Raw genomic sequence first — 20453 nt, forward strand, 5'->3', positions numbered from 1 at the left:
TGAGTGCAATGGAACAGCCTTGACACAGAGAGAAACCATTCTTTCCTCTTTCTGACAATAACAGTCCAGATGATCAGAAATGCAGCATGCTCCTGCCTAAACTGTTACCTTAGTTTATTTTTAACATTTAAGTGCTGGGTGTTTGTTTTAAGCTCTTTAAAATGAACCTGTGTGGGTATATAAGTGTCTCTGGAAGCAGAAATCTCTCCACTGCAGAAGTGTTTGCAAATTGGTGCTTGACTTCATGTTAGAAATTTGAGTCATAAGTGAACTCGATATTTCATCAGAAGAGAGCAGAGAGGGACTTAAAATTGGGACAAATGTGTGGGGCTGGGTGCTGGTTTGGCTCAACACTGACCTTGCTTCCAGCCTCCACATCATCTCTCCTGTACTGGCCCAGAAAAAGAGGGACAGTAAGGGTGTACAGGATGGTTGTGCCTCCTGTTACAGATGCTGCAAGGCTGTAACACAGGAGACCTGGTGGGGAAGGCAAAGCAATGGTGTCATGAAGAAAGCAAAGTCCTTGGATCTTGCTCATCCCACTGAGGTGGTTGAGAGGCTGAATTGGGAGTCAGGGAGTAGTTTCAGCCCTGGCTGCACGTGAGCTTTTTGCCTGTACTAGAGCAGTACTCCACCAGACCATGGGACAGACCCCTAGAGAGTGGAGACCCAGTGAGTTAATTCTTCTTAGCAGAATTGTTAAGGGAGAGACAAAAGGAAAAAGGGCCAAAATAGCACCTGTCATCTAAGACCATGAGAGAAATAAATGGACAAGCCAGAAAGAGAGCCCAAGTCTTCCAGTCCTATGCCCTCAACACAGTATCTCCCTTCTTTATATTTACTGTGACTGGTCATGTTTAAGTCACGTCAAAGCTACATTAAACAGCACTCAATGGAAGTTCATGGAAGTGGGATTATCAGTGGCCTGAGAATCATATAGAAAGCAGAATTAGGTAAGAACATATGCCTTATTATTCAGCAGTCACTCAGAGACCTGTAAAAACTCCTGCATTATCTGGCTTTGATATAGTAAATGTTTCAGGCTGTTGATTACAGTATTTGCAGGTTTTATTTCATTCCTCTTAAGTCCTTTCTTTATTTCTCAAGAGAGATTTAAGAAAGTTCTAGGTTGGCAGGTGATATCTAAAACAAACATTGAGCTCATTTTATTATTTCAGTGTTACATCACTGCATCCAGCCAAGTTACACAGGTACAGAGTGGGACTTGCACAACAGAGTGAAAATAAACACTGCTGTTGGCTTCAGTGGACATAACCCTTGTGACCCCATCACTTCTGTAAAAACCTGCCAATGCAAACACCAGAGCTCCCAGCAGCCCCAACTGGCTCATCACATTGTGGTGACTGTGGCTCAGGACTAGGGCCAGGATGCCCTGAAAAATATCACTGCTTTATTTGCACAGCACCTTCTTGAGGTGAAATGGAGCCACTCCTCTTCCCATTATTTAAAAGTGTCACTTTTTTCTGCACGAACAGTCCTGAGGTTGGGAACATTAACATTTGAGTGAAGCAAGGACTACATGCCTCTCCAGGGTTCTTTTTATTGCAGTTTTGCTGATTTAGGAGGAAAATATTGTATGGGAGACACAGCTTTCCTTGAGCAGAAATTGGTCTGGCTTTTTAGCAAGCCGTAAACAAAGAGAATTAAATACCACAGACAGGGAAAGAAGTTAGATGCATTTGCAAAAGCTGGTAGTTGTCTTCTGATATGTGAACTTGCTTCTGCAACATCAAATGCTGAATGAGATAAGCTCACAGTGCCTCTGCAAAACAGGAGGCTGATCCTGTTTTATGGAGGGGAGACAGTGAACAGAAAGGGGCTTATCCAGGCATTTACCCAAGGAACCTATAGCACAACAGAGAGGAAAACTTTCATTTCCATACCTCAAAGACCAAATAATCTTGCTGTCCCTGGGTAACAGTCACAAATTTGTTGTTGTCTTCATACTGAATTCTCCCATCCCTTTTGGTTTATGGAAGTAATGCAGACAGCTGGGGGGAAAGAGCAGGGGCACCTGCAGTGCAGGGCATTGGTGTTTCTCACCAGTCTTCAGCTGAGATCTGTGGGTGTGCATGGGAGCATGGCTGAGATGATCTAAGGGAAGGGTCTTCCAAGAGCAGGAGCCATTATCACACATGGAGAGTCCAGAGCAAGGTCCTGAGGCAAAGGTGATTGTAAAAGAGGCTGGGGAGAAAGGGTGCTGACAGGGGGTTGTGAAGGCTCCAAGGAAGAGGTCCCAGAAGGGTTCTGGATGGAAGGGAACCAAAAGGGAACCACTGTGATGTTCTGCAAACTGGGGTGATGCAGCAGGTGCTGGCAGAGGTCTCTTGGATATCTCTTTACATAGACTTGGAGTCTACAGAACTGTCCAGATGGAGTGAGGAATGCATCAGGTGGGCAGTGCTCCTGCTCACAGCCATAGGCAGCAGGCACACAGCACCAGACACTCCCATAAACCTGCTGACCAGTCCCACTGCCCTGGTCAGCTGCAGCAGCACTCCAGGGGGAGGTGGGGATCCCAGGGCATGGGCAGAGGGACGCTCTGGCTGAGCCTGCCCACAGGCTGTACATAGAGGGAGCCAATGCCCCGCATCCCAGCCGTGCTCCTGCCCTCACCCCCCAACAGCTGTGTCCCGCCCTGTGTCCCTGAGCACAGCTGACCCTCATCACCTGTCCCCACAGGCTGACAGTGTCTGGATGGACATCAGAGATGATGACGACCTGCCCACAGCCGAGGAGCTGGAGGATTGGATAGAGGATGTGCTTTCTGGGAAGATAAACACCGAGGATGATGATGACGATGAAGATGACGACGATGATGATGATGACGATGATGACGACGATGACGACGATGATGACGACGATGATGATGATGATGATGACGACGACTAACTGTGACTCTGTGCAGTTTGACTTGTGGGGCCCGAGAGCCCCGGCCCTGCGGCAGGTCCCTCCATTGGAAGACCTTTGTTTGAGCATCAGCAAGCACCGCTGCTCCTCTTTTCCCCCCGGCCCCGCTCCCCCTGCCCTCGCCCTTGCCGGGAGCCCCTCGCCTGATTCCCAGCGGTGCTGAGCCACCGGGACTGCCCCTGCGGAGGGCAGCACCTGCAGGCGCCCAGCACCGCTGCAAATCACGCCTCCTTAGCAAGGACTGTAGGAATCTGCAGGGAATCTGCCCCAGTGTCCCAGGGCAGGAGAAAAGTGCCTGCCTGCTTGCTGCCAGAGGGACGCAGGGAGCCAGTTTGTATTTTCTGTGTTCATCAGCCCAGCACTTAACATCCAAAGACCAAATCTCAGTTCAAGACATAGGGAAAACCCTAACTGTAAAGTCTAGCCCTTTTATTAAACACAATGCCCTTTGCAGCTACTCTGCCAAGACCACTCAATCCTGCAAGTTCTGCTGTGGGAGTCTGTAGCTACTCCCTAACATGCTAAGAGCCAGAAAAATGCTTTGGGAGGGGAGGGAGGTTTTAGGGATGCTATTAAAGTTTTCAGTGATTCCACATAACAACAGGATATTCTTGTCTGGCAGCACAATGCAAAACCAAACACTGGGTCCCCTGTCTGAACCTCTTTCCTCTTGAAAGCTCAGGCCACAGCTGGAGTCAGTGCAGGGACCCTGATATGAGACACAAAGCTCATGAGTTCCTGAACTGCTGGATAGGCTGGTCCAGCTCTGAGCCCAGTGTGAGTCCAAACCACTGAGTCTGAAGATCATGGCACTGAGCCAAACCAATGGAAACATCCACAGGGGCCCATCCTGAAGCACTCCTATTCCCCATGACCTTCCATCTTTTGCTGACTCTTCATCCAAAGCCCATGTAGCATCTTTTCCCATGATCAAGATGTCAGGAGGGAACACATCCATCCAAATATATTAGATAGTGGATGAGGTGCGTTGGGGTCTGAGCAGTGTAGGGATTCAAGCTGTTTGGCTTTTGAGTATTCAGTTGCACAGTTACTCCCTGCCTAGAGACTCAGATATCCCATGTGAGAAGCCTCTTTTGGCTGCAGGGTGAAAAGGAGTTCAGGATGCCAGTTTGCAGTCAAGGGGGTCACTCACAAAGCCCAGGGTCTGTACCATGGCCCTGGTGAGTGCAGCACCATCCATGTGCAGGTCACTGTGGCAGCATTAGGTCTCCCTGCTTTCCCATGCTGGCAGATTTCAATTGTCTCAGCTTCTTATGTTTGGCAACAGTGCAATGAATGGAGAGTTCAGAGATGGTGTTATCTTTATAAATACATTTATAAAGATGTTCTGCAGTTGTTCAGAGTTGCTAGCATAGGTAGTGTACACATCTCCTCTCTTGCTACAAACAAAAAACATTGTTCTGACCATCCTTATACTGGCTTAGGACAAAGGGATGTGATGTGAGGGGAAATAACAGTGTGAGGGACAGAAAAATCAGACTTACACAAATGTGAATCTTGGTGAGAAACAAGGTTTACACACTATATATTTCCTTTATCAGATGAACTGCAAAGCAAGATTTTATAGATTTTTTTCCTGCCTGTTGATCAGTTTCTTTGACTCCCTCTCTCTACATTAGCTGAAATAGAAATTTGAAACTACTGGTATGAAAAAGCTGAAGCATTGATAGGTTCCCATATGTGCCATATCCCCTTGCTGGAAAATACCAGTATGAACAACACGTAGCTGGATTTCTCTCTGTCTCTATGCGCTAGAATGAATACTGTGCTAACATGGTAGATGGCTGTAGGCCAAGTTGGGTCCTTGCTGAGCATCAAACCCTCAACATGTGCTTTTCAGACACAGCTTGTTAAAAGAACAGACAGGGCAGCAAAGCCCTCAGGTCAACCATTTGCTCTTCCGTGCTTTCTTATGATTGCTTAGAAGATGAACCAAGTTTGTTCAGGGAGAACAATCAACTGGTTGCTCTGAGGTGATGAATTACTTTCAAAAGTCTTGAAATTCAGTGTGCTGTCAGCGTGGAGGTCTCCTCCTCTCTTCCATTCACACCCTACTCTCTGTTGGTTGACAGGGTGCCCAGAACTCTCCTTTTTCCTCAAGCTTTGCTGGAGGACCCCAGCTCAGAGAGGAGTGAGCAGGACTCAAGGTCTCATTCACCCACACTGGTAAGGAGCAAGAAGAGGCAGAAGTAGCCCTCTGGTAGCCTCCTGGCCTGTGATTAAGGGACAACTACTGACCTGAGCAAAGAACTAGCTTATCTTTACCTTTGGGCTATTCCCAGGAGCCCAAACATGCACAGTTTCACCCTGCAGAAGGTAACAGCCTGCAATGACCGTGTGCCTCCTCATGGTCACTCCAAACACAAAGAATAATGAAAAGTTTCTCTACTGCCTTTCCTTACTGGCACAATCTCCAGACATGCCGAGTGCCTGAGTGCTTTCTGTGTGCTCCTCTCCCCCTCTGGATGCCCCTCTGCTCTGAAGTGCCCCACTCTAGATGCTCTGAGAGGCACAGAGTGCCCAGGCAGACCCTGCAGACAGCACTAGGGACATGTTCAAGTGCACAGGTGTTCCACAGGCACTTGAACATGTCAGAGCAAGAGACCTCTAGGGGGAAAAGAAATAAATAATGTAGAAGTGTAGAGGCTGAACTCATACTGGGGAGTGGTGCCAGTTGTTTATGGAAAGTTTCCCTTGAGTTATGCAGGAAAGAGCTAATCCTCCAGCTGCCACTCCTTCATGGTGCCAGGGATGGGGCTGCCCTTTCTCTCTTCCCTCAGTCTGCCATTACAATTCTCAGCATTGACTTTGCCCACAAACAGGAGCTGTTTATCATCAGCTTTTGGGACAGTCACATAAAAAGTTAGGAAAGCATTGCCACAGAGGAAGGATTTGCAGCACTGGGGATGGGTGGGCAGGAAGGCTTTTCCCATTAACACCTTGTCTGCCCCAAGATCCTAATGACAGAACAGCTGAAGGACACCATGCCCCTTGTGAAGGAGAGGGCAGCTTGAATTTGAGTGTTTTGCTTGCAGGGACAGGTAAGACAGTGGTGGGGGGATGACACACAAGATCACAGGCCCAGGTGCTCCTGGGCTCCTCTGTCACAAGTAGGAACACCTGGCATTTAAAAAGCACTGGTGGCCCCGAGGAGCAAAGCCAGCCTAACCCTGCCCACTATACACTGAGAAGAAAGAGTCAGCACATTTGGATGAGGAACCTGCAAAAAACCCTTTATGAAAAAAATACAAATTTGTGTATGTGGGCAGCACTGAGTGCTTAACAAGCACGTCTCTCTTCACAAATAGTTCTTTTGCTCCAGCATGTTAACTAGACATATTAAACAGGTCTTTATACAGATAAAGACAGGAATTGTATTTCGCCCTCATCCAACCACAAGTGCTTCAAGCTGATCAGTTTCTTCACAGAATCATTCAATCATTTTGGTTGGAAAAGACCCCTAAGGTGACCATTAACCCACCACTGTCAAGGTATTACCTAAAGTATTCCAACATGTGGTCTTATCTGTCCCCAGTGACAGTGAGGACTCTCCTAACACATTATATGTGGCAAGAACACCAAGTTGTGCAGCACCTTCTCCCAGTCCCCAGACACGGGGCTGGAGGGCACACCTGAAGGGCTTGTTTGGGGTGCTGTACCACAGCACACCCTGTGCTGCTCATGGGCAACAATCAAGGGAGAAGGAAACCCATCAGGAGCTGCACCCTGCAGGTCTCATACACAGCATGAAGGAGAAAGTTTCTGCCTTTGCAGCCGTCGCTGATGTAGAGGCTCTGTGAACCCAAAAATGCTCCAAGTTTATGTCAACCATTTGGGAAGCAGCTGCAGGAGGAAAGGACAAGGGAGGCACTCTGGAAATCGCAGATTCCTCCATGTTTTCAGGGTCAGCAGTTTTTGTGATGTTTCTGAGGAGTGATGAGTCTCCTGTCTCCCCTGGGAAAGGAACAGCCCCATAGTGAAACCAGAGATCTCAGCTGCTTCCCGGCCCAGAATGAAGCTGCTCAGCCAGACACCAATGTGAACACAGAGCCCAGGACTCCGGCTGCTTCTCCGTGTCTGTCTGCACATCTGCCTAAAGAATGATCGATCCATCACAGACACCAAACTGAAAACATTGCTTTTTATTCCCTGGAAAAGAATTAATTAGACAGGAACATATCACTTCCCAGCTGCCACTGACTTACATCTTGTGAAAAGAGGCCAAGATTGCATCTGGATTCTTCTCCACTGCAGCCAAGCTTTCACTTTGAGGAAGTCCCACATGCAGCCAGTTGCACACTGATGCCTGGACTTGGGGGGCTGAAGAGGAGGATGGAAAACAGGCAAGCAGCACCCCAGGGCTCTGAGGCAAAGCTCACTGCCTCCTGGCTGCTTTCACACCCCAGGTACCTCCATGCCATGCAGTGCAAGAGCAGCTGCTAGGAGCTGGAAAGAGCAGAGCACAGCAGGACGGATACCTGACCTCGGTAATGAGGCTGTGCCAGCAGGACTGTGTCCTACCTGGGACCCAAGGCTCTGGGTCAGCCCACTGCACTGCAGCATCCCCTGCCTTCTCCCCACTCCCTTGTACCACTGACCTCAGCAAAGCAGCCCTTGGCTGGTCAGTACTCTTGGGGAACAGCCATGGGATGACTCCCACACCTCTTTGGCAGAAAATGACATCTAATGACAATGGGGACCGTGGGGCAGGGCCCAGGGCAGAGTCTTGGCCCAGCTCCCAGAACACTCTGCCAGGTTTAAAAGGTGCTAAGCTGTTTAAAGGAAAAAAAAAAAAAAAAAGCTACAGAGCTTCCTTACAGCTTGAAGACTCATTTCAGGAATCAGATTACAAACTGCCTTTGGGATGGAAGCAAAGATCCTTCCGGTGCCTCGCTCCCTGCTTTCTCTTGCCAAGTCCCTGTGATAAAGGGGATCAGCAAAGCACTCAAAGGGCATTGTCCCTAATGCTATGGAAAACAAGAAAAGAGCTTTTCCACCTTCTTTTCATGCCTCTTGACATACTACTCTTCTGACCCTCTCTGGCTCCCCGAATTTATTTTCTCTCTCCATTTCTATGTAGACCATCTTCCTTCCTTCCTTCTTCTCACCCCACCCCCACAGCATATGGTACTGAGGGTCACTGAAGGACAGAGCCCTTCCCTGCCCTGCTGCCCCTTCCCCAGCTCAGGGAGCAGCAGCCTCCCTCACACCACTGCCACATACCTGTGCTGGATTCCCAGCTGTGAACATGAGGAGGGACAACATCTCCTTTCTGAGGAGAAAGATGTCTGGACAAGGCTTTTATTCTGAGGGGGACAGGTGGGATATGCTCAGGGAAAAGCCATTTCACCAGCCTGGGCAGAAGTAGCAGAATCTTTTGGTGGACCTCTTTTCCCACTATCCCAAATCTAGAAGAGGAACCTCAACCCTTGCAACAGCGCTCTGATTGCTGTCACTGTGGGAAGAGACCAGTAACACCCAGTGCCACCAGCAATCACACCACCACACCATCTGGGCAGAAGGCAAGTGTCATGGCTTCACATACAAGAAATAAGCCTCCAGGGTTAAACGAGCTGAGTTTGCTGGAGGGGGTATCCCACAGCAGCCAGAGAGCCACCTCCCTGCCAGAGACTCCCAGAGGCTGTCCTGACTGAGCCCTCCCTTGGTCGTGGGTGGGAAATCACTTAAACAGCCATGGGCAGCCTCATGTGCTTTTGGATTTGGAGAAAGCCCAGTTGGAATCAGGTCCCTCCCTCAGTAGCACGGCTGGAAAATAAAGTGATGTTTGACCAGAGAGCAGCCCTGAAATCTGCCTGGTGTTGGATTTTGATTTTTGCTTTAAAATTCAATTCAACATTCAAAGAATGTTCAAATTCAACATTCGAAGAATGTCCAAATTCACTGCTCTTGCCAGTGACAAAGAGAGAAATTATTGAACAACAAAAGTAGCTAAATGTTTGAGGAACATTTTAGTCCCCACAAGATGAAGTTGCTGAAGGAATTTGCCCGGCTTCCCACAGTCTAGTTACTGAATTACTAAACCAGTTTCTCACAACCACTTACAAAGCAAAATTATAATCAACTGTAGGATCTGTATTATGAGTACTCAAGAATGAGCTTTTACAAAATAGAAGCTAAAACGTTTGCAGATCTGTTTCACATCTGTGGCCCAGATATAATCAGCTCCTTCTTGTTCCCTCTTCTAAAGCATGTCCACAGCATCTGACTTGTGCTGAAGAGAGGTCCAAAGGGCCATACCATTCTGAATGTCTCTTAAAACTTTCAAAGAGGCTCAATCAAATGCGTTTTGTCAAACACATCTCCCTTCTCCCCATGCATCCACTTTTCATTTGTGCTACCTTTTTAAATAATAAGGGGAAAAAAAAGAAAGGAAAATAAGACAAGCAAGACTAGATGTTTAAGCATTTGTAAACCTGATTCTTGCCTTTGGAAGAGACTTTAAATGTTTCAATTTACAGAGTAGCTTCATGCCTAGAGCAATTTGTGGTGTCTCAGTTTTTTTTAAATCTTTGTGCCTTCATGTTCCTAAGGATGCTGGAGGGAAAACCCACACCCTAATCTCTAAAGTCTCTTCCACTGACTTGACACTGCCTTGTGTTACTGTCTCTCTGGAGGCTTTGCTTCTTGCTCTGTGTTTTGATATATAAGCAATTGAGCTTATATAAGCATTGAGCTACCTCAAATGCACATCCACAAGGTAAAAATTTTCTTCCTCTTTCCTGCTTAAGCTGTATTTAGTGCTGCCCACACAGAGCCCAAAGAATGATTGTTCCCTCTGTCCTGGCTGAGGTCTCTGCAGCAAGCACTGGTTCTCCTTCTCCTAGAGGCAGCACCCTTGGACTTTGGGAGGCCACCAAGCAGCAGTGGCACCATGGAGGGCTCCTGGGGGCCCCAGGCTGCTCTCATTAACTGAGCTGGAAAGAGAGCAAGCTCCAGGTCCTATCCAGTGTCTTCATTCTGGTCCCCAGGTTCTGGAGGAAGGGAGGATCAGCTCAGGGCTTTGGAGCAGGCTGGCAGCTTTGCAGCACGCCCCAACCTGAACACAGACTAGGATGTGAGCAGTGGGTGTGGGGGAAAAAACCCAAACACCCCACAACGTTTTACAAGTTCATTATGGAGAGGGATAGGGAGATGGGGACAAACAGGAAAACAGCTTTCTTCCCGTTTAAGGTACTCCCCTCCCCACTTTCCTAGCACCAAGTCAGCATAAACTAGCACCCCTGCTCAAGCAGGGCTGCAAAACTTGTTACAGCTTTTCAAAGCAACTCGGGTAACCTTCTTCACAGCTAATGATTTATGCATATGCCATCACCCCACTACAGCATCCCTGCTTCTGCAGACACGTTGTGCTCAGTGCTCTCTTTTCTCTCAGCACCTCCTGACCCAGCAGTCCATGGATGCACACGTGGAAAGGGAATGGATGTCCTTGCCCCAGTGGATTATCTGTCAGTACTGGAAAGGACTGTAACCTAAACCCATCCCCTTCCCAGTCCAACATAAACTCAGGAGTGCTGTTGAAAGCCATATCAAAGCACTCTGTTTAGCCAACTCCCAGTATGCCTTCCCTTCCTGGACGCTGTTGTGAGACACCATGTCCTGCTGAGAGATCCCCTTCCCTTGCACCTACCCCACCTGTTCCAAGCTCCAGGACCCCTTGGAAACCCTTGAGTTCAACCCCTCCTGTACTTCCCAGGAGCTGAGACCTGGGGCTGAGACAGCAGAGCCAGTTCATTGCACCAGGAGGTGTTTAGGGGTCTGAAGCTCTTCCAACCTCCACAGCCAGGTGTCTCACTGAACTATTAATTCAGCTATCACATGGTGATAGGTGCTGCTAGTGCTTCAAGCAAGGCTCTGGAGCCAATTGCTGCAGGTGACAAATCCTTTTCTTACCCCATTTGTTATGTCCTGACTGGATGTGGCCCCTTTGCCCCACAGATTCCTACTTAATTCCCCACAGCTGATGTTTTCTTGGTGTCCACAGCTGTGAGGCCTGGTCCCATCAGCTACCAGAGCCAATCAATCTTCATCTGAATTAAGCCACAGCTCAACCACCAAACGCCCACAGCAGTGGTTGGTGCTGTGCTGTCCCAGGACAGCCAGTGTCCTATGCCCATATGGCCAAGAAGGGCACTGCAGGAGAGGCATCTCCTCAAGTCCAGTATGTCCCTCAGCAAAAGGTGCCTACCTCTGGTTCAGGATGCCAGGTCCCTCCAAGTGGTTGGTTTTTTTCCAGTAAAAACCTCCATCCCCCTTCTGTCAGAGGTTTGGGTCTGTAATACATAACCCAACATTGCACCTGGGGCTCCACCACACCTCAAAGGTCTGAGCAACTTCAGTGAAAAGACTTGACCAAACCAGATCAGCTCCCTCAGCTCTAATTTCTGCTGAGCTACATACCACAGCCCTTTATGATTCAGGTATGTGAGCTCTGGGAGAAGGCCAAGGGAACTGGTCCCTCTGGCAAAGCCTGTTCCTTCCATCAGCTTCCACAGCAGGACACAAAGCGCCACAGCTGGCAGCAGTCAGGTGTTGATTTGGTATCAGCACTACCCCAGAAATGAAACAGAGCATGCTGAACTCACATGTAAAGACACAGCTCTCAAGGCTTAGAGCCTGGAACGAAGCTGACAAGCCCAGTGTCTTGTTTATGCCAAATTCCTGCTGCTTTCACCTTCCCATGACACACCTGCAGCTGACTCCCAAAGAGCCTTTCCTCCATGGCTCAGGTCCAACAAGTCAGCTCTTCCTCTGGTGAGCAGGAGGGCACCAGCAAGGGCTGCAGCTCCATCTCAGCCTCTGCAGGGCAGCAGCAGTGCTCTTCCCTTTCCTGGCCATCTCTGGGAGCTGACCTGCAAACACTGCAGGGCTGGGCACTGCCCAAGCACCAGTGGGATGAGAGGGACAGATCAAAAGCAAAGATCAAGGGAGGGCAGGAGGCAGAGCAGAGCACACCCCCATCCCACCCTTCCTGCTTCCTCCCAGGCCTTAGTTCAGCTCCCTCTAGCCCAAACACCAGCACAGATTTACCCATGTGGCTGTTTCTCTCCACAGGCATTTATGCCTGTGCTGCTGTTTATCTACACAACTGCTGCACTCTTTTTCACTGAAGAGCAGCATCCTACGGATTTTTCCAGCAGCTGAAGCCACCAAGGAGATCTGCTGGGCTGGCCTGAAGAGGGGACACCAAAGAAGATTTAGACAAAAAAGCTGCTCCCACATTTCCTCGGGCACAGCTCCTTGATCTTTCTGAACTCTTGGTGTGCTCGGGATGGAAACTGATGGTGGGGAAAGCCACACCCAGAGATGCTGTTGAGGTGAGATTCCCTGCACTTTTAGCAGAGCACAGGCTTGCATCCACACAAACAAGGAGCACTGGCTTTTCTGCCTCTCACCACTCCTCCTCCCCACCAGAGCCAAATAAGGAACTCGGCAGTGAATCCTGTACTTCATAATTTGTGTGCAAACTATGAGAACACAGGAGGCAGAAAAACCTGTTCCCACTCCAGTCATGCCCCCTGCCCCCCCACTTCCCCAGCTGCATTTGCTCCCCATCATTTGAGATTTCAGGTGTTCAAAGCAGTCACTTAGCAGTCTTCCTTCAGGAGTGATAAATGAGTTTGCATTTTACTGTGGCAGGGCAGACCAGAAATGCCTAGAAATGAGGGTGACAAAAAGACAGCTTCAAAAAAGCTAAGCCACATGTTTGGAGGGCCCCTCCTGCCCATAGCTAGGGAATGCTTGAAGACCAGAAGAGCTTTTTCATCTGAAAGGGTAAGAGAAAGGAGTGGGACAATCAAATCTGGTTTCAGTTTATTTCCAGAATTTTACTGTACAAAATATGCAAAGTGTAAAACGGTTTTATGTTTCAGTTTAAAAAACAACAAAACCCCATCCAGCTATAACTTAAGAGAACCCAGCTTGGAACAGAACAATTTACAAGGCTAAACCCACAGTGCATTAATGTCACAGACACCAGGAATTTGCTTACTTAAGTTCACGATTAGAAAAGAACAGAAAGACCATGTACCACTGCAGTTAAAGTCACATGTGCAAAGAAGAGAAAAGAGAAAGAAATGCTGGTTAGTGTCTATTAATTAGAAAACCTTGGCAAAACCCTTCTTACTATACACAGTGTGTGTAGAAAAAGTATTACACAGTGATAAAGGAGGGTGAGGGAAGGGCATTTTGCTCCCACCCCCTTCCCCAAGACACAAAAATGCTGAATTGAAGAAACAGGCACAGGAGAGTATAAGATTCCTTCACAGTTATGCCTGTTCAGGTATAGTGGCCACAGCATCTCCCCACTGTGCCCACAGGAGATACCCCCAAGCATTGTCAGTGCTGGTGAGAGAGGTGCCCAGGAAGCAGCCAGAGGGAAGGAAGGAAGGAAGGATCCCCTCCCTCTCTCCCTCCTTGGGCAGAGCACACCCAGGGCAGGGCCAGCTGCCTGCTGCCCACAGGGCTCTGTGTGCAGCAGGGATAAAACAATGCTGGAGGGAGGCAGAGGGGTGGGCAATGCCAGCAGGGGGGTGGGCAATGCCAGCTGCACCACTGGCACGGTGGGGACCCCGCTGGGGATGGGCCCAGAGCGATCCACACCGCTCACAGCTGTCGGAAACGGCAACTTTTGGTCATCATTGATGGGAGGCAGCAGCCTGAAGGCAGGAGGATGCACACTCCTGCAGGAGACATCATGGCCCAAAGCCATCTCTTTCAGAACAGAAATTTGGGGAGTTTCCTTTTTCTTTTTTTTGTTTGTTTTCTAAAACCAGCTCAATTCCAAGAGCACTTCCTTCTTAAGAACAGCTAAAACACTGAGCCACCAAGTCTGGCTTGAGGCTTTAAACACATATAATGTGCACACCAGAGGGGAAAAGCACACAGACACACACGAGCTGAATGAGAAAACACCTGCACACACACCTCATGAGCAGCTGGGCAGCACTGAGCCCATGTGAGGAGCCAGCTTGGGACCAGACTACAGCACTGTTGCAGAAGATCGCAAGACTTTTGTTTACCCTTTGAAAAGGGTAGAATTACAAGTTTGGGTGAGCAAGATGAAATTGGCTTGAACAGGTTTCCATGTTTAGCAAGTTATGGATCTTTTCAGTTTCTTCAGCAGCAAGTGTTGGAAGTGAGCACATCTCAAACAAGACCTTTCAAAGTTTCTTATGTGGGGCAGGACCGGCTCCAGATATTCCTTCCCTACAGCTTTTGGCTGAACTCAGCAACAGCAGATTCCCAAGGCATTGCACAGAGAGCCCCATCCCAAAGGAAAAGATCTGGAGGCTTCATAAGGGTTGGGATTTGTTCAGATCTCCAAACTTGAGCCTTCCTGTGCACTGCCTCCAAGCTTCCAATGCAGACTCATCACCTCCCAACCCTGCAGATATGCTGTGGAGGGGAGTGCTACAATGCTTACACTTCCAAGAGTGCTGCCTGCTCAGCTTCCAGGTGTGGGAAAGGACACTGAGAACCAGGGCAGCCTCACAGAGTCTGCACCCACAGCTAAGTCACATGGCAGTGAGAGGCCAACAGATATAACAACATATGCCCATGCCCAGTTACAGGACTGGCAAAGTACTAAGAGTAGTATCTGCCCCTACGCTCCTGGAAGCTGCAAGAAATTCAAATATTTCAATTTATAGCCAGAAAAGAGAAAGCCAGCCTTCATGGAAACCCACAGCCATTTCCATCTGCTCTAGAACACTTGCAAGTCTCAGCTGCATCTGGTTTTGCAAGATCTCAGCATGGTTTTGTTAGGCTGTAATAAATCTGAGAGGAAAAAAACCCAAAGCCTTTAAAGTAGCACTTAAGTTACAGCATACTTGAGTTACAGGAAACGTGCCAACATGGAAGAGAGGAGTGGGGCACCACCACTCCTGGCTGGGCAGCACAGCACCCTATCAAATGGTTCAGCTTCCAGTGAAGGACATCCAGTGCAAGGATCATCTCCAAGGGGAACACTGACCACTCCATCACCAACAGGACGATGTTAAAAAAGTTAAAAAAACATTTGAATTCTAATAAACCCCCCCACAATTCCCAACCAGGCACAAACATCCAGACTGGGAGAGAGGAAGGAAAATATGTGCAAGGAGACAGTGCAGGATAGGAGAGGCATTCGGAGGAACAGCCTGCACTTGGCTGGCAAACCCTCCAAGTTGTATTTATGCTCAGCTCTTGGCAAGCTCAGCAGAAGTAAGGGCTGCAGGAATTGGATCAGAGCTTCATTCCCTATGACTCCATTCTTACTCATTAGCTGGCTATAAACAGAGTTAAACAAACCAGTCCACACTCACTGCTCAGTATTTCTTATAGTTTGAATTCCTACAGATGCCACAGATCCAACCGTGCATCTCAAAGCACTTGAAAGCAAGTTGAGTTTAGCCTCACAACACTCCAGTGAGGTAGGTATGACAGTGGTCCCCTGATTTTGCATGAAGAAGGGAAGCAAGAGAGACCCCGAAAAATGTCACTAAAAATACCAGAACAGGGACTATGCAGGAATCATGATTCCCCTTTCAGTCTGTCCTCACCTCTAAGCAGGCTGCACCTACAAACAGACCATCTGAGAGAGTCCTCTCCTTCAGATTTCATCAGGCAAAGCATTCATGCTGCTGATATAAGGAAGAGCATTTAATGTAGGAGTTGGCCCCTGTTGACAGTGTCCTTTTTGGCAGCAGGCAGAAAAGGCAGTGTTGAACCACAGCACAAAGATGAAGAAGCAGGCCCAGACTGAGCACACTCTGCTTCCGTCTGGTTCTCCATGTGTTAAAGGATTTAACAAAATTAAGACATGCGTTTCCTGAGCAGATACTGTCAGACAACCCCTCTTCACAGGGCAGGGAAAAGGAAAGGGGAAGGAAATCCTGGGAAAGTAAAAAAGTTTTGCAGATGTGCCTGTGACAAGGTGCTCTCACATACAGGGCACACCCAAGCCCTTGGCAAGGTGGTTCTTGTTCTGGCTTCACAGAAATGAGCCAACTCAGCCACAGGCAGTAGCCTCCACACAGGTATTAAGCGTTCCACAGTCTCCCAAGCTACTCCCAGTCTCTCCCACCCTGCTGGTTATGTACATCATAAAAGCCAGGTGTAGGCATCTTCAGGAGAGCCAAGTGTAAGATACTGTATGCTCACCTTCCTTTTTTTTCTTTCAAAGTAATAAACCAATCTATTTTTTCAAAGTAAATCACTGCGAAGGCCACAGTCAATAAAGGAGTCCTCATACAGACTACCAGAAAGTCTGATCTGCTAAAAAATCCAAACACTGAGCTTAAAGAGGGGAAAACACTACCTACTTCCCATCCTTTAAGGGCAAAGGGCATAATCCCATCGTGGACTGTGCCATCCAGTTTCTTTACAACCACATCTGGCACAATACACGGACTAAAAAGGACCCAGGAGACTACCACGTGCTTATAAGAAAGGTGCAGGAAACTGCAGATGTCACTTGGATGAGGAATCATCACTTTGGACCCTCACTCACCCAGGTGCTCCCTTGATCCCAAGAGAACTGTTGCACATGCCTCTCCACTGCTGCTGAAGCTGGAAGAGGATGGACCCTCCTGCCCTGTTCCCAGCATCCCTGTTTAAGGTGGCTGCTCCCCATGGACACCAGCCAGCCCATGCCTGCCATGGGAAGGGCTGGGAAAGGCCAAAAGGGACAGGAGGGGCTGTCACAGCCCTCCTCAGAAGACTGTGCAGGCTGGCAATGAAAGGCACTGACACACTGCTGGAATTAGGGCCTTCTTGTTTAAGACATCCATATGGAGGGCAGGCTAGATCCTGCCCGATAAGGAATATTTGCATGGCAAAAGACTGAGCAGAGTAAATTGATCATTTACATTCACATGGATCTCAAGGGACCTTCAGGTCACTGCCAGCCTTGCAGCTGGCTCCAGTCACTCCATGCTCTGTGCTGGCAATCACACTTCAGACACTGATTTGGGCTTGCCATTAAAAACAAACCTTCCAAACTCAGGTGTGACTAGATTCACACATGAAAGCTGCACTGGTGGGCAAAGGCAGCCTCACAGACAAAACTGCATCTCTCAGAAGCAGATCCCAGCGCTGAGTAGAAACTCCCACAGTACAGCAAGGCCAAGAAAGGCAGGCAGATTTTCAACATTCAGGCATTGTTTGGTATTTCTTAGCTACAGCTGAAGGCGTACGGTGGGGAAGGACTCACTTCAGTGTTTTCAGAGCACAACAGTTCTCCAAAGCAAGTGAATGGGGCAGATGTCAGCCTTTCCCTGGCTTTTCTCCTGAAGGAAGTGTTTTTGCCCCTCTTTTCTCCAGACATACTTGAAGCTGGCTTGAGAGGGAGGGGCACATTCCTGCCTGCACCCCCTTCCCCTCAGAGAGGCTGTCAGACGTAGGGAGGGTCTGTGATTTATCTAAGGAGGAGCCAGATACTAACTGACCCTGTCCCAGTGCAAATACACAGCCTTTGCAGGTGCAAAAGGAAGCAGCAGTGCCTGGAGAAACATTCAGAAAGCCAGACAGAGGAGACAGAAAAAGGAAGCCTTGGGCCTGCCTGAGAAAGATGCTGACAAGTAGGACAGAGAGAAACAGGGGAGAGGTAGCAGGGAGCCATGACATGAAGAACAACTTCACTAGCAAGCACTGATTAAGTAAAAAAAAATAACTTGAAGAGCTGCAAATGGGCTGATCCAGTTCAAGACAAGCAATTTCACAGAGGGTGAAACCATCCCATTATGCCCATACAGGTCTGACACTGACAGAAGAGGCACATGGCAAGGAGGAGAAGCAGAATAAAGAATAAAAGTCCCCTCACACCCCCACCCTTTGATATCCCTGCCTCCCCAGGTGAACAGGGACTGTGGCACCCTGTGCCAGGAGATTTCTGTGAGGGACAGGCAAGCAATGAGCCCTCAGGAGCAGCCACAGGTGGCAAAAGCAGACACACAAGGGTGCAGGCGTGCACGGTGTAAGGCAGCACTCCAGCAACGACTCTGACACTGCAGCCGTGCAGAGAAAGAGAGCGTGAGATTTGCAGGATGCCTGGAAAGAGGGGCAAAGAAAAAAAATCTGTTCTGTCTCCAAGGCTGAGCTAACTGAGCCAAGTCGCCCTGTTGCCTCTTAAGATACTTCTTCCTAGATAAGATATCCCAACTCCCCCCTCCCCTTTCCAAATAAAGTGCAGATGGTCAAATATTACTGGTCCATCATCTGCCAGTTTCAGTCAGCATTGGGGAAATTAAACCCAAAAGCATGATATTGAAAAAAACAAAAATAAAAATCTCCCAACAACCCACCCTCAAAATCCCTTAGACTGAAGTCTCAGACTGTAAGCGGAGGACAAATTTATGAGATTTAGGGTCTATGAACTCTTCTGAGAGTTTGATGAAGGGGATTTTTTTCACATTAACAACAAGGCTGAAGTCCAAGCACTTGAGGACAAACACGATGCCGTCTTGCAAGCCGCTTGTGACCGCTTCCTCGCTGACCAGCGTCCACTGCTTGGAGAACCAGCGATCCCTGTCATACTGGAGGGTCGGGCCTGGGTTGAGGTAACGCTCCAGGAATGCCTGCCAAGAGTGGGACACACGTTAGCACCAGCCCCACAACTCACCCTGCTCTCTTCCCAGCCCCAAATACAGCACCGCAAGCACGGGCTTGCCATGCTGCAAATTGTTTCAGCTTTGACACTTCAGAAGACATCTTCTCCCCAGCCCCTCTCAGCTTTTCAGGCCCAGGAGGAGACACAAACATCAGGAGATCCTCTTTCCGTTCATCCCAGCAAGTTTGCAAAGTCATAGTCCTGACTTCTGCCACCAGCACAGCCATTTGGCAGCAGTTCAGTAGAGCAGAGGTCAATTCTCCCCTACCAGCCCCATAGCCGATCCCAAAACTGCAGTCCCAGACAGGATAGTGAGTCTCTCCTTCAGGCCAAGCTAAGGTGGCAAACAGATGTCTCCATGTTTTCAGGCTGAGGGTGCAAAACTGAAAACAGAATGCAAAACACCAATTGACCTTGCTTGTATTTTGAAGTCCCTCTGCAATCCTAATGGCAGCAGAAATCCCCTTGCATACCTGGGCAAGGTCCCAGGTGGCTCACAGTGAGAGGGTGCTAAGCCCCATCTCTTGACAGCATTTCTGCTCTTACTGCAGTAAGTCCTGGGTGAATGTCCAGGAATAAACCCTTCCCTAGGACTGTGGGGTGTTCTTAGAAAGGAAGGTAGAGCGTGGGAAGGGAACTGTGTAACCCTTTTCCCTTATCATTCAGTCCTTCCCTGTCAAGTCAACAGTCACAGCCTAGGCATGAAGCAGCAAACTATGTTTGATCAAGCAGCTCATGAATTAGAAACACTGTCAGAGAGACAGAGATTTAGGCAATCATTAGCAATCCAAAATGCTAAGCAAGGCAGAGGGGGCAGAAAACCAATAAGATTCTTTGCAGGTTGCCACCCGCATCATCCTGCTACCAGAAGCCAGCTGGGAAAACTTTTGTGACTCAAAGCCACCCTTTCAAACATTTATTAAGCATTCCTTTTGCTGAATTGGATTCAAGAACAAATATCTCATAGGCACTTTCAGAAAAAAGGAGACAGAAGACGCTGCAGAGGAAATATTATTTCCCCTCAAGACCTGGTGCAACCTACACCACACTGGTCAATTCACAGGGAGCAACTATGAAAGCCTTCACTCACCTCCCTTGACAACTTTCTGTTCTGCCTGCACAGACAGATGTGCCACCCCCTTCTCCCTCCCTCCTGCAGCAGTGTTAGAGAAAACATTCACTACCTTTGGTGTCATGTTGTTGGTGATGCAGAAGGACAAGTGTTGCAGGATGCTCTCCATGCTGTGGTACTGCTGCTGGCGGGTGGTGCGAAGGTACTTCTGCAGAGCCCTCGCCATGGAGGGGAAGATGGCCTGGGCTGCTTCTCGGGGGTCCATCATCTCTCCTGGAGCTTTCTGCTGTTCCTCCGCCTGGAGGCGTTTGATGTGAGTGAAAGCCTCTTCTACTGCAACCACGAGCCTGCAGCAAAAAAATCAGGGCAGCAAGAGTCATAACAAGAAGTAGGATGGGTCTGTGGTTAAGGCAGAGCCTGGGAGTCAGGATTTACAAGGCTCCTATTCCCACCTGCCATCAAGTCACTGCCTGCCACCAATTTACACAAAATCTTCTCTACTGACAGTCTGAGGGGTGGACAGCAGCTTTTCCTTCCTTGCCCAAACCATCCAGCAACTGAGGGCATAAACCAGGATTAAGGTTGTAAAGCCCTGAGCACTGCACTTGGTTCTGCTAGCACAGCATGAACATCAGCAACGTGACTCAAACAAGATACAGCTGCCCTGGCCTTTAACGTGGGTCTGAGTACAGTGGTCCCAGCACACAGGACAGGCAGGCACCCAGGGGGAGGCTGCCCACACCCCAGTGTCACCCAGGACACTCTGTGCTCACAAGTGCAGTCTGCTCCCATTTCCACCCGCTGGGCACAGCTGAATTGCCC

At 48.8% G+C, this 20453-nt stretch overlaps 2 protein-coding genes across 2 annotated transcripts in view; one reads left to right on the top strand and one right to left on the bottom strand.

Moving 5' to 3' along the window:
- The window catches only part of CASQ2 (calsequestrin 2), a 36730-nt gene extending 30156 nt beyond the window's left edge, over positions 1-6574 (top strand). Inside the window, exon 11 of the mRNA XM_054628010.2 lies at positions 2704-6574. Coding sequence (XP_054483985.1) covers positions 2704-2913 — 210 coding nt within the window. The 3' untranslated portion in view covers positions 2914-6574. The remainder of the gene's footprint in view (positions 1-2703) is intronic.
- A 6197-nt stretch (positions 6575-12771) lies between these two features.
- The window catches only part of VANGL1 (VANGL planar cell polarity protein 1), a 46376-nt gene continuing 38694 nt past the window's right edge, over positions 12772-20453 (bottom strand). Inside the window, exons 7-8 of the mRNA XM_054655033.2 lie at positions 19744-19978; positions 12772-18527 (exon numbers count right to left, since the gene is read on the bottom strand). Of these exons, the coding sequence (XP_054511008.1) occupies positions 18267-18527; positions 19744-19978 (496 nt within the window). The 3' untranslated portion in view covers positions 12772-18266. The remainder of the gene's footprint in view (positions 18528-19743; positions 19979-20453) is intronic.

The sequence above is a fragment of the Agelaius phoeniceus genome, chromosome 2, assembly GCF_051311805.1.
Source record: "Agelaius phoeniceus isolate bAgePho1 chromosome 2, bAgePho1.hap1, whole genome shotgun sequence".
Taxonomy (NCBI): Eukaryota; Metazoa; Chordata; class Aves; order Passeriformes; family Icteridae; genus Agelaius; species Agelaius phoeniceus.